Source organism: Hemibagrus wyckioides, linkage group LG14 (genome assembly GCF_019097595.1).
Source record: "Hemibagrus wyckioides isolate EC202008001 linkage group LG14, SWU_Hwy_1.0, whole genome shotgun sequence".
Taxonomy (NCBI): Eukaryota; Metazoa; Chordata; class Actinopteri; order Siluriformes; family Bagridae; genus Hemibagrus; species Hemibagrus wyckioides.
Window position 1 is genome coordinate 12109513 of NC_080723.1, and position 13132 is coordinate 12122644.

General features: G+C 38.3%; 1 protein-coding gene across 2 annotated transcripts in view; it reads right to left on the reverse strand.

The window, feature by feature from the left end:
• Positions 1-13132, reverse strand: part of pdhx (pyruvate dehydrogenase complex component X) — a 38320-nt gene that overhangs the window by 10249 nt on the left and 14939 nt on the right. For both annotated transcript variants that reach the window (XM_058408481.1, XM_058408482.1), the window contains 2 exons: positions 5974-6167; positions 4478-4576 (listed from right to left, as the gene is read on the reverse strand). In XM_058408481.1, the coding sequence (XP_058264464.1) occupies positions 4478-4576; positions 5974-6167 (293 nt within the window). The remainder of the gene's footprint in view (positions 1-4477; positions 4577-5973; positions 6168-13132) is intronic.

The window sequence follows — 13132 nt, forward strand, 5'->3', positions numbered from 1 at the left end:
AGGAAGTGCCTTTTTATTATTCTTATATAAACATAAGCCTGTGAGGTATGTGAAGTCTTTAGCCGTTACCTAAGCAAAGAACTGTTTCAGTGGTTTCCTACCTACACACACAAACACACACACACACCTACAACTTGTGCCAGAACAAACATCAAGCCATGACCCAAAATGCATATTAATATCAGCATCTTGTCAAGCATCTATTAAACTTTGTACATGAATGAATTTTTTTTATAATACCACAGAGCTGTTCAATTCTCAACCCTCAATGCTCGGAAGGTGTTAATTAATTTTCTATAACAGCAGCTCTGACCAGTAGTTTCAGCTGTAATGTAAATCACAGGTCTATATTAATGCGCTGGTTCTAACACAGTATTGTTAGTAACAGCTTATTTCAAGAGACTTTATCTGAGCTTAATAAAAAACAGATTTTTTTTTAAAGCATGTCGTTATTTAACAAATGAGAACAAAACAACCAAGTTTTCAGTGTCAGCACATTGAAACAGTCTGTACACTTTCCAGCATGGGAGAGGTTTCAGTACAGAGGGTTTTTCCTCTTTTCTTGTCTGGGTAATAAGACAAGCTCCGTTTTTTTTTTAATGACATATCAACTTCAAGAGAGAGGGTAAAAAAAAAAAAAAGAAAAAAAAAAAGAGAAGCTGATGACGGAAGGACCGTTTGCTGCTGTTATAACGCAAGTGACAATTTGTTCTGCGGATGTTGCAAAACATTAAAAGTAACTATGAAATCTACCTGCAAAAATGTATGATTGCATCAAATGGCAAATCACTGGGCTGTAACTGCAGTCTCACCAGCAGGAGTTGCATGCTGGGATGTGTGCGTGAGAGATCTGCATAAGGACAGCTCAACAAGGCAGCTGTCACCTTCACTCAGTCTGACAGGTGACAGCTTCAAAACGTACACAGAATCATATTAAAACACACGTGTGAACCTGCACTGAGAGCAAATGAGCGACTGACATGTAAAACACATGACTGCGCACAAATGGACTGGCTTCACCACCTCAAACACAAGTGAACTAGCGTGAGAAAGGTTGTTACATAATACGAAAGGGGTGGACTACCAAAACAAGGTTTATTTTCCACTTTCACCTTCGGGCAGGGTTTTTCCAAAGTGATTTAAAAGACGGTGACGAATAACAGCTTGTAATGGTGAATAATGTTGTGGTTATTGATTATGACGGGGTTGTGTATCATGTGTATCTAAGAACATACTGGCATTTCAAGCCATGTTTGTTCTTCAACATTTTTCTGTCTCTATAGTACATAAATAAAGAATTCCAATTAATAAGTTTTTAATTTTGTTTGGGACCTAACAATTAGATGCCAAGATCATGTAATGTTTCACAACTTGATTCATCTTTAACTTCTCTAGAATGCATTATGGGTTTTTCCAGTATGACCACATAATATTACTCATTTTATATCATGATCAACACCAAAAGACTAAACAGATTTCCAGATTTTTTCCCCCCTAACTGGAAACATTTAATACTATTCAGTAAAACGTTATGCATAAACCAGTGGAAAAAAAAGCCTGATTAAGAATAATTGACTGAAAATTAAAGCAACCGATCAGTTCTCCTAATGTATTCTATCGGTCTTGATCGGAAAGAGTATGTCAAGGATCCATCATTTATTCAATGCTTCTGACATCCATCTGACAAAAACTTAATACGCAAGCTGTACAGTTTACTCCTCAGGCCAACATGTTTGTAATCTCTGCAAAAGTTAATTAAACAGGGACTTTTCCCTAAAGGGAAGATTTCCAGAAGATATTACTTCATGCTATCCATGGGATTTGCACAGCACTGAAAAAAATGACATCATTTCTTTTTAAACAATCTTTCTTGACTTAGTGTAATCCTGTATTTCAGATCAGATGGGGTGAGAAAGGAAATTTAGTGGGAGTGTGGTGGGATCGGTGAGCACATGGTTTCAGAGGGCCATGGTGGACAGGAATCAGGTGTGCTGCTACCTCTTAGTGCTCTTGTTATAGCCTAGTGCACTGCAAACTTTGCTCGTTCTACAAACATTAGGCCTTTCAGTGTCAGCCAGCTGGCCTCATATTCTCAATTCACATACACATGCATGCACACACACACACACGTTCCCTCTATTCCCTATCCTTGCTTGTTCTTTGTTGATATAATTGTCCGTCTATGTTTGGAGATGGTGGGAATCCCCCAGCTCACAGAGAGAGCAATCAGAGAGCACACACTCTCAAAAGCGGCTTTTGCACTGAGCAGTCATACAAAAATAATCCAAATACCTGAAAATCTCTCGATAAAACTCCAAGTAAGTGACAAAAATGGCTGAAAATTAGCCATACTTTATCGTAATGATTAAATATAAAGAGAGGATTATCATAATAATGTGAGTTCCTGTGCACCACACCTAATCGCTCTTTCAGAACACAAATCATCAGTTCACCCACACGGACATGCTCTAGCATGATCAGTTCCTAATAAGTGACCTGAACTGTATGAGAAAGTTCTGATGCTACACCCACACAGCTCACTTAGAAGCTTTATAATGTCAATCATAAAAGGAATGACATGAAGCTTGTGGCACTTTCTTTTTTCTGCATAAACATGCTTTCTGTCGTCTAGTACTGTTACTAAAACATCAATCATCCTTCCTCTTGTTCTTCCTTCCTCATGTCTCATACACGCTGACCACTGGGCTGTGAATGAGGACTTTATAAAGACTATTTGTATTTCTGATACAAACGGTGGGACTCTATCTTACCTGCTCCTGTGGACAAGCTGCCACAGTTGCAAAGAAAAATCTATGGTCATTGTAAATGTGAAAATTAAATAGTGGTGTATGGTTTGAGTTAGATCAGTATCATTTTGGAACAACTCTATATCTTACTTATTCAATTACTTAATGCTTAACCAACAAGCAACCATAAACGTTTTAAACTACTTTAAATGTTATGTCACTTTCTGTATTATTTCCATGCAACAAGCCTCCCAGTAGACATTTCAGAGACTCATCTGTGTGTCATATCCTTCCCACACTTGTGGGAGATTCTTTGAAGAACTTATTTTATATTAATTTCTAAAAGTTTCTGGGAAATCCCAGTGAGTTACTGTGGACAAGTGCATTACATATGCTACAATTTATACAAACAGTTCCATCCAACAGTTCCTTTTACATGAACTGGTACAATTCCAAAATGAATATTGAGCTACTTTCCATATAAGCAAACAAACTGACTGCATATTGAAATGCAATTAATTTTTGGTTGAAAAGATGAATCCACTCAGTGCCCCTCCCCTTTCTTTTAGAAGATTACATAATCGTGGGTGACCTCATCCAAATGCATTGTACCATGTTTGTCATGCCACAGACTCAGAGCAACAGGAAGGCTGTACTCCTGGGAATATTATCAAATAAACTTGCACAATGAAGTAGAAGAACCAATTTAGCCTTAAATGGTGGGTCATGAAGGTGGAAGCAGGAAAATACTATTTGTGTGAAAATAATAAGCAATTGCATGGCTTTGTGCAGACATGCAGATACAATCTCTATTTAAATGATGAGAAACAGGGGCATGGCTGTAAATGAAATGATGAAGCAGGAGCGTAATTTGTAATACTATGGACAGAGAGGGGGGGAAAAAGAAAAGAAAATGTTTTCTATTGACTGGACCTTGAGAATTAATAAAAGGAAGGGAACATGTGAGATAATGAAAATCTTCAACTCTGGTATGGATCATGCAAATACACAATTTCTTTGAGAAGCAATAATAAAGTACACCATAGCTGGCATACCAAGCCCAGTAATGTTCTCAGTACACATTTAAATATTAGCACAGCCTTTTTATTTTTAATAAAAAAAAATGTCATTAAGCTCCTTTAAACAGCAGCCAGCGAAAGCATTACACACCATCTAGCAAATTATGATAATGAGCACAGCAAAATAAATGTGTCAGGAATTGTGATTTTCACCAAAGGCTGTCAGTGTGTGGTTTTTGTGTTCGTCTGTAAGCTATTAGCTACTTCCCCAAAACAGACTTCATGTTATACAGTGTGTGCAAGATTGCCTAGCCTCTTTTGTACTTGAACACACAAGCAAACACCCCATGGTCACTGTTTCTGTGAGGAAGCAAGGAAGATAGGGTTGCCATGGTAACCCATGTTGCTAATGAGGAGGCTGGTCAATGTAGCAGGCATTCTTTTTCGCCTCCAGTGGCAGAGAGAGTGCATTAGAAACACATGCCGAGATCCCAAAGCACACATCTCTGTCAATCTATCTCTCTCTCTCTCTCTCTCTCTCTCCTTTTTTTCTTTTTCAGATGTTCTGCTAGTTCAAACAAACTCCTTTGAGACACAGCCCATTACAACAACAGGATTAATGCAGACCCCAGGATTAACACACAAGCCTAACCTCTCTTGTGTGAGAGCTCAAGTGTGAGCGTGTGTGTGTGTGTGTATTTTCACACTCACTCTTTAGTGATGAGCCCTCTTGGTCCTGTGGCTGTAGCCAAGTGAGGATCCAAACCATGTGTGTCTAAAATGTGTCTGGCAGCAGGACTCAACCGCAACCTGAGAAGAAAAACAAACACACACGCCCACACACAAAATCAATCAACACATAAATGGGATATGGGAAATGCATATTGATCTGAATTAAGATGATAAAAGATAATAAAAGCATCACTGTTGCTGCGGCGGATACTAGTTTATTCACTTGCATTTCATTACTTCTTTATCTTATTCAGTGGAATAGATTTGTGTTGTAATGTCATGTGTATGTATTAGATATTCATCTCTGAAAGTCATTACACAGCCTACACAATTATGTGTTTAGTTGAGTGTGATAGTAGTTTCTCATAGCTGGCAGTATTAAGGAGTTACATGAGCTGGAACTCTCTGGCATTACAAAGTTATAACCTTTATTACGGTTAGGACATTTTCATTCTTCCGTATAAAGCTCACACTGAATCGAAATATACTTACTCGATATGCATTTATTATTATTAATATTATTAATAATTCTATTGCATTAGTAAGCACCTAAAAAACAAGACCATGCTGTGAAAGTCTCCTTGTTTCTGGTCAAAACCCTAAAATAACAAACCCACTGAATAAATCTGCCACAAAAACCACAGAGTACAGTTGTCTGTGTGAGAAATGATGCTTCTTTATCCCCAGTGAAGCTGCCAGTCTCTTCTCATTACCATCCTCAGTGACATACAGCTCAGTCACTCCACATGTCAGGAACCGTTTCGGTGAGGATACAACAGTTAGCAGTAAAGTAGTAGCGCTAGGCTTCGGCTGGAGCTATAGCTAGAATTGAATTCCGTAGACAGATTCGCTACACCTTTCCTGTTTGCAGGACAAAATCACTATAAAAAGAGAGCTGCAATGTCACAAATGTGCAAAAAAGCCTCAAATTGTAAAAAAGCTTTTTAGCATTATAGAATATTATTCTTCAGCCCACTTACTGTACCCTCCTCTTTATATAAGGTTGGATACAAACAACTTTATGTCTCGGTCACACTAGAGGATATTCAAGCCACTTATAGGAGGCTGATGTGCGTTTCTGGACTACTGCAAAAGATTTAATTTTGGACATGTTTTAAACAAGTATCTTCACAGTGGTAAATATAATGTTAAGTGAGGTGTGCAAAATCCAATCTCAACCCCTCGACTCTAATCACAGTCTAGTCATGGATGTCCTAGATTTAAACACAAAATGTTTAACATGTTCAGTATTATGACCCAGCATTCTGGGGGAATATTTACTGTCTAGCGGGAAATCTCAGTCTCGATGTAATGAGTGACAGACGCACAGCCAATATGAGTAGCACTGAATCGTTCTAATTCGTCATTCTTCTGTACAACTAATGATCACTCTCAGATTTCCAGCATTTGTTAGGATTGTTGAAATGTTGAAGTTTGAGTTAGGCATCAAGAGCAGCATTCTCATTTTTACATACGGTCCAACAGCAGGTGCAGCTCTGGAGGGTGGGGCTACAGGTGCTGGGGAAGGTGCAGCTGCAGGAGGGGGAGGAGCTGCAGCAGGCTGGGAGGAGACAAGCGGTGGGATATCCACATCTTTCCAGTCTTGCCCTTCTTCAACCATCAAAGCAATGAGTGTCCCTAAACGCACATCCTTACTACCTTCCTCCATCTGAGAGAGAGAGAGAGAGAGAGAGAGAGAGAGAGAGATAAAAACCAATGGGCTAGTTATAATATATGAGAATATTACCCCAGGAATATACTGTAGAACATACAGTAAGGCCAGTGAAAGTTAACTACTCAATACGAGTCCACTGTTAATGCCATTAAAAAGAAGAAAATATACTCATTTGGAAACCAGTGAATATTTATACAAGTGTAGCTATATCCCTCACATGACACAACCAACACACTAACCAGTAAAGTACATCATATCACACATTTTCATTCCCACCAAGCAGTTAGTAATCATGGGAGAAAATGTCTCTGGTGTAAGCAAGTAGCAAGCTAGCTAAGCCCAAACCGATCTGTGGACAGACTTCCTGTGAGTTTAGGTAAATTAAGCTATGCAAACCTGAGATTTTCAATATTGAAATCTTTTGCATAGAACATCTGGAAATGAGAAGAATGCAGGAAGCTGATTGTTGAGAGTTATGAGATCATTTAAGGCAATAATTTCAATGTGACTTACTGGAAACTCTTCCAGTACGAATACACAAATATAAATGTGTATGCTTAACGATTTTCTCAGTGCACACTCCAAGACAGAAGATGCATTGGCATTAATGGGGTCTATATTTTTTCATTCAACACAGACCTCGCTCTCAATTATTTTAGCAGTATTTCAGACACACCCTGTACATAAATGAGAACAAATATTTTCCAATGATGCTCTAGCATCCTGTGCTATCTATTCAACTATTTGTGATGAATCCAGTGAAAGTAGGAAAAAGGGAATAAAAGAAAGAATAAGCGAGATCAATGTAAGAAGGGCTGAATGGCAACTGAGTCATCATTCCTCCACAGGGCGCAGTTCTACCAAAGTAAAAACAAGTCATGACTAAGAACAGATGGGCATAATTCTTGATTAATTCACAATGGTAAGGTGGGGTTAGCTAAAAATAAAAAAAAAAGGACATTTTTATCTAAACCAAGTCCAGCAATGACTTCACTAGTGCTTCTTTAGTTTTAGTACTGCAGCTAACTTTAGCTAGTAAACAGTTTAATATCATGCAAACTAAAATCATTCCACATAGGAAGCAGGAACAGTTAAATGAATATTAGGTCACAGGGTAAACATAAAGCTGCTTAAATCACACACAGGAACAAAATCTGAACAAAATCATCTATGTACCATTTCATATTTCCTTGTACTCCAACCACCAATCAAGAAAAAAATTCACATTCATGGGATCCTGCAAATCATGCAAAACACTAGGGAAATTACAAACTAAAGTCTTTTACCCAAATCAGCTTGTGCTGAAACATTCGCCTGGAACATATAAAGGCACTTGTTATGCTGTCACTGCCGTACCACAGAGCATGAATACATGTCAGTTATATGTCCTGGATTATGCACATGCTTTGAAGACGTGGAGGATGGGCCAAGAGAGCTCAGACAATACTTAACAGGCTTCACGTCTGATTTTGGAGGAATTCTATTGTTAGTTAAGAGTGCTGAGGATTCGCTTAGAAACTGACAATGGAAAAGCCTAATAATAAAAGCCCCATTTTGCCATGATTCTCTTTTCTTCATTTCTAGCCATGTGCTCTAGGAGTCATGCAAGCACTTACAATTGGAAACTGTGCAAACAGTGGGAAAAAGCTGTCAAAAAATAAGTAAAAAAAATCCACAGACTTCTGGGAGGATGGTAATAACACAAATAAATACCACCCACATAAAATCAACATCAATAAACAACAATTACCCGAAAGCATTAACAGTCTCTTTTCATCTGCAGCACTTACTGGTAAGTACATAAACTTGAAAAAAAAAAGTGACATTCGCATGGATAATGTTTTGGTCAAATTTGGCAACACGAAACAAAAATTTTGAGACACTACTTACATGAAAAAGGTTTGGGGAAACATATAGTGTATATAGCTTTAAATAGAAACTATATGGCCAAAAGTATGTGCACACCTGACCATCACATCCAGATGTGTCCCTTCTCCAATCTGCTGCCAAGGGGCACATACATGTTTTAACATAATGCCACTGCACACAAAGCAAGGGCCAAAAGATATAATTTACCAAGGTTAGATATGCAGGAAGGACTGCACAGAGACATGACCTTTGGAGTAAATTGGAACAATCTCTCATCTGACATGAGCGACTGACCTCACTAATGCTCTTGTGGCTGATTGGGCACATCTCCATAGCCACGTTCCAAAAGCTAATGGAAAGCCTTCCCAGAACAGCGGAGACACATATTGGTGTGGTGTCCACAAACTTTTGGCCAAATACATCTATTTATCTACTGACTCATCATCATCAGTGACATTCCTGAAATCTGGTGTTTCAGCTCTTTCAACATCACCCTCTTCCAGATAAGCCAGCTGAAACTGATCAGATCCCAGCTTGCATCCAGATGGTTAGCTCACTAGTGTACCCATGGCTGTTATAACTTGAGCCAAAGCCATCATGTGGCTCTCTCTGCCATTTCATTTTCAGATATTATGGATGGCTCTTTGTTTCTCCAATACCACAAAACCATGATGCCATCGGCTTTGGACAAAACCTAGTGGCAAAGCACTGGCGTCCAACCTCTATTGGCAAACACCCTTCCCTCCAGCTGCCCTGCTGGCATTTGCTGAGCATACTCTCATATTTGGCCAGTTTCCTGCCAAAGGCCTATTCCAAACCCGCTCTTCCCAAGAGACTGTAATCGTCAGCAAGACAACTGGTTGACTTAAACAGTAGGGCAGTGTTTGCTATCATGGAACGTCAGCTGTTGCTTAAGGTCTACCAATAGCTCTCTGACACTTGCAGAGCTCAAAATTCCTCCAGATGTTTTCACTGGGGTACAATATCGCTCACAAGCTCTGAAGAAGGTGATCATGCTCTTGGTGGGATGGAATCTCTTGGCCAGTGTGACTGGTGTGCTGACGGCTTCTGTAATGGCTTTCAGGTAGCGTCCCTTCCCTAGTGCCACTGAACAGCTGCTTAGAATACGTTCATTGAAACACAATGGGCATGCTGGTGACTATCTCGCCCAGCACTGTGTACATTGGATGGGCTTGGAAGCACATTACATACTATGTGGATGAGAAACACAAATTAACTAATTGGCTAGCTAGCTACTTTGGTGACAGTGACTATTAAATGTATTTTTTTAAATCTTGAACCTAAAAAATACTTTGATTTCAATTAGAGACAGCATCACCCCAAATACTCACTATTGGTACTTAACTGATATTGGAGGAAAAAAATTGCGGACTGAATATTGGAAAAAATTTAAATTCATATCACATCATGTAAGAGATGTGTTATTAAAACTGGAAAAAGACTTGATCTTACTGTAATTATATACTTCACGTTTAAATTATACTTAAAAGTTAAATATTTATGTGTGAATGCAACAAAGTGTGAAATGTTACTAAAAAGAAGAAAACCAAGAATAGAAAGTTGGGTGGAAATTGATATCAGCTGATAGCAAAGGTTTCAGTATCAGTATCGGAAAAGAAAAATGGCACAGTGCTCTCTGTAGTGAAAGCAAAAATCTAATGACACAAATTGAGTTTCTGCTACTGAAAATCTGACATGCTTATTTATCATACTTTCTATCGTATTGTTTATATCTACACTCCTAAAGCGTTCATAGTCCATCTTGAAGAACAAACCTTTAAAGGTCCTATTAAAGAATACAACAGAGGGTTTCGCCTTTTAGGTAACTAGCTGGATGATTAGGGTGGCTGTAAAACATTTACAAATTGCGGCATTTACAAACTGTGCGTGTAATCTGCGTAGATTCATAGATCATGAGGATAAATGTGTCAAGACAGCCCTAAAGCATTTTCGTAGTTTCTCGGGCATTACAAATAACATGGAACGATTTATTATTCTACCTAGATTATTTATAATGATTAAAACTGTGTTTGGTAGATCAGTCAGTGCTCACATTCCACCATTCTTCCTCTGGTCACAGATGGCTAGGCTTAATTGGACTGTGGATGAAATGAAGAGCTCAACACTGCCATCGCTTGGATGGACTGGAAAACTACACACAAGCACTTGGGTTTTTTGCTTTTGTTTCATTTCCTCTAGATTGTTCCTTAGACTGACTTGTTTTGAGGCATTAATAGAAAAAGATATTTTTTTCAGTTACTTGCTGCCATAATGAACCTGTGAGATGTGTATTCATAGCCCATGACCACCATCTACACACTGAGATCACATATGAGAATATGGGAGAGGTGGGTTGGCTTTCATAAAAAATACAACAAGCACAATGATCGGGTCAAAGGAGCGTCAAACACTTCCTTGATCGAACCTAACACCCTGGTGCTTTTTACTAGGCAGAGTAGAGTTAGTTTTCTGGGAGCTTTACAGCACTGCCTTTGATTTTTGTAAATAATTCAAAAACAAATAATGTGAGCGATGTGCCAAGCACCTCAGGGCTACCATTAATAAAGGAAATAGTTTTCTTCAATTCTTTATTGTTTTTCAGGTTTTATGAGATTCAGGAGCCTTTTTGTTACTTTGGGACAAAGTAGATTTGTTTAAATAGATACAGATTAGTGCCGGATAGTATACTTAACATACAGCTCATAACAGCAGTTTATAATGCATTAATCACAGGAGACCCAAGTAAGGAGAAATACTTTTTTGTTGTTGAGAAAAAAAACAACACCCTAAAACTAAAGTGCAGGATTGTTTTTGTTAAAACTGAAATAAAAACTTGGGGGGGTTATAAAATACTTTAGAGTGTTATATTACTAACCTGATGTCTGTGACCCTATAATAGTAATTCATTGTCATATCACAGGAAATTTGTACAAATCTCATATGAGTTATCTGCTTTCCAGATACAAAAACAAACAAGCAAACAAAAAAGGGATCAGGGATTGTCTATTTTCGCTCTATACACTACATTTTCGCTAGCTAGAGTTAACAGGCTAGATGCGACATCCGACTCTGTAGATGTGCAGTCTAAGAGAAAGCCATGGTCATTATCATATTTTGAACTCAAATGTAGATACAATTTCAGTCATTATATACCAAGTATAACAATAAACACATTCCCAGGTATTTAAGTTAAAACTTGAATGTTTACATGACAGAATTTATTAGAAAACTGAACAATAATAGTGCTCTAGTAACGCTCATGTTATTGATAAAAAATGGGGTTAAAATAGCAAAGGTGACGTCCAACTTAAATGAAGCTGCAGATGGCGGATGGTATGGGGCCACAGTGTATGCAGCTGGCACTTGTAGTGAAGACAGGAAGCACCAAACCGGGTGTAGTGGAAGGGAGCTGAGTCGTGCTGAGCTAATAAAACAAAAACAGCACTGACCCAAACAGAGCGAGTCCTTACTCTTTAATTATTAGTAGCATTCATACACATACTAACCTACAATCTGATATATCCCTTCCTTTTTTTAAAGAGAGAGAGAGAGTGTGAGACAGATCAATATTAATGATTTGTGCACGATATGACCAGAGACATGAACTAACAAGATAAAAGGTCAGATTCGATGTCAGGTTATCTCTCAAGGTCATCCTAACACTTTTTTTTTTTTTTTTTTTTTTTTTTTTTTAACACACAGCAGTCAGAGGGATCTCATCATGAAACATTAAGATGTGACAGACGTCATGCAGACACACAATGGAGGCAATTACTGAATAATCAGTAACACCATTCAGGGCTCTCATCTCATGGACATGAAGCAAAACCTTGAAAGAAGACTTAATGCACGGAATTCTGTATGAGCATCCTCTTGCACAGAAAAGGACACCAGTACAGAATCTTAAACTGATCTCTAGAGTCTCCAGCACATCCATCTCTCTCTCACAAGATCCCTTCCCTCTGCTTAATGCAGTACCGTACAGCTACTCTCTCCATATTGACGTTATTACAGTGATTTCATATAATGGATTTGAGGCAATGACACGGAGGTGTGTTTGATGTGGAAGGCAAGTCTATACCACAGAGTTGCAGGACATTTCTAAATGTATAAGTGCTGAGAATAGCTAATTATGGCTATATATACCGCCATATCTCATACATAAACAACTGTTCCAGAGAGACAGCCAGAGAGAGAGAGAGAGAGAGAGAGAGAGAGAGAGAGAGAGAGCGAGCATGTTTATTTTATTTACCATCACATAGCAATAAACAGGAAGCTGTGTATTCAAGGAGCAGGTGCTTTGCAGGATGGAGGTGGTTAACTAATTCAGACCATTTTCCTTCTGCTTCTACTTTAAACCCCCAACCCCCCATTTCCATGGCCTGTTTCCATGGAAACCCCCTTGCAAAGGAAGCTGAGGTGTGTATCTCTATGTGTATGTCTAAAGGTCAGCTTTTTATTGCAATATTTTAATGTGACTATTACAGACTAGTCAGTTTGTGCACACATCTATAGACCACGATGTGATTTTACTCCAAAAACAGATAAAGGCTGGGATTTGTGTACCCTGAAGCAAAAACTAACTAAATAAATAAATTTAATATTCAATGCTGTATTATTACCTTGCATCTCTAACACATTTTGTACTCTATATCTCAGAACCAGGCCCACCAAGCAAGTAAAACACATCAGGATGAGATCCAACCCACCAGACAGACACACCACCCCCACTTCCCAGTATCACTCTCAGCTGGATTCCAGACAGAAAATGAGAAAATGTGGAAATAACAAAACCTTCATTAGCAATGTTTACATGCAGCCCAACGATCTGATAATTCACTAATATCCTTTTTTAGTCTGATTAGGAAATCAGTTTGAATTAAAATATAATGGTCCCAACAGCATACACCAAATTTTGTAAATTGTAATTCACTTACTCTCTAATAGAACAACTGCAAGTCTGATAATCTGTATAATAAATCATCTCTTCGATGTAAAATGGAAAATATTCATCTGATTACTTTCACAATGGAATTCTGTGCACAGATCCTGTACAGAATGTATGCACA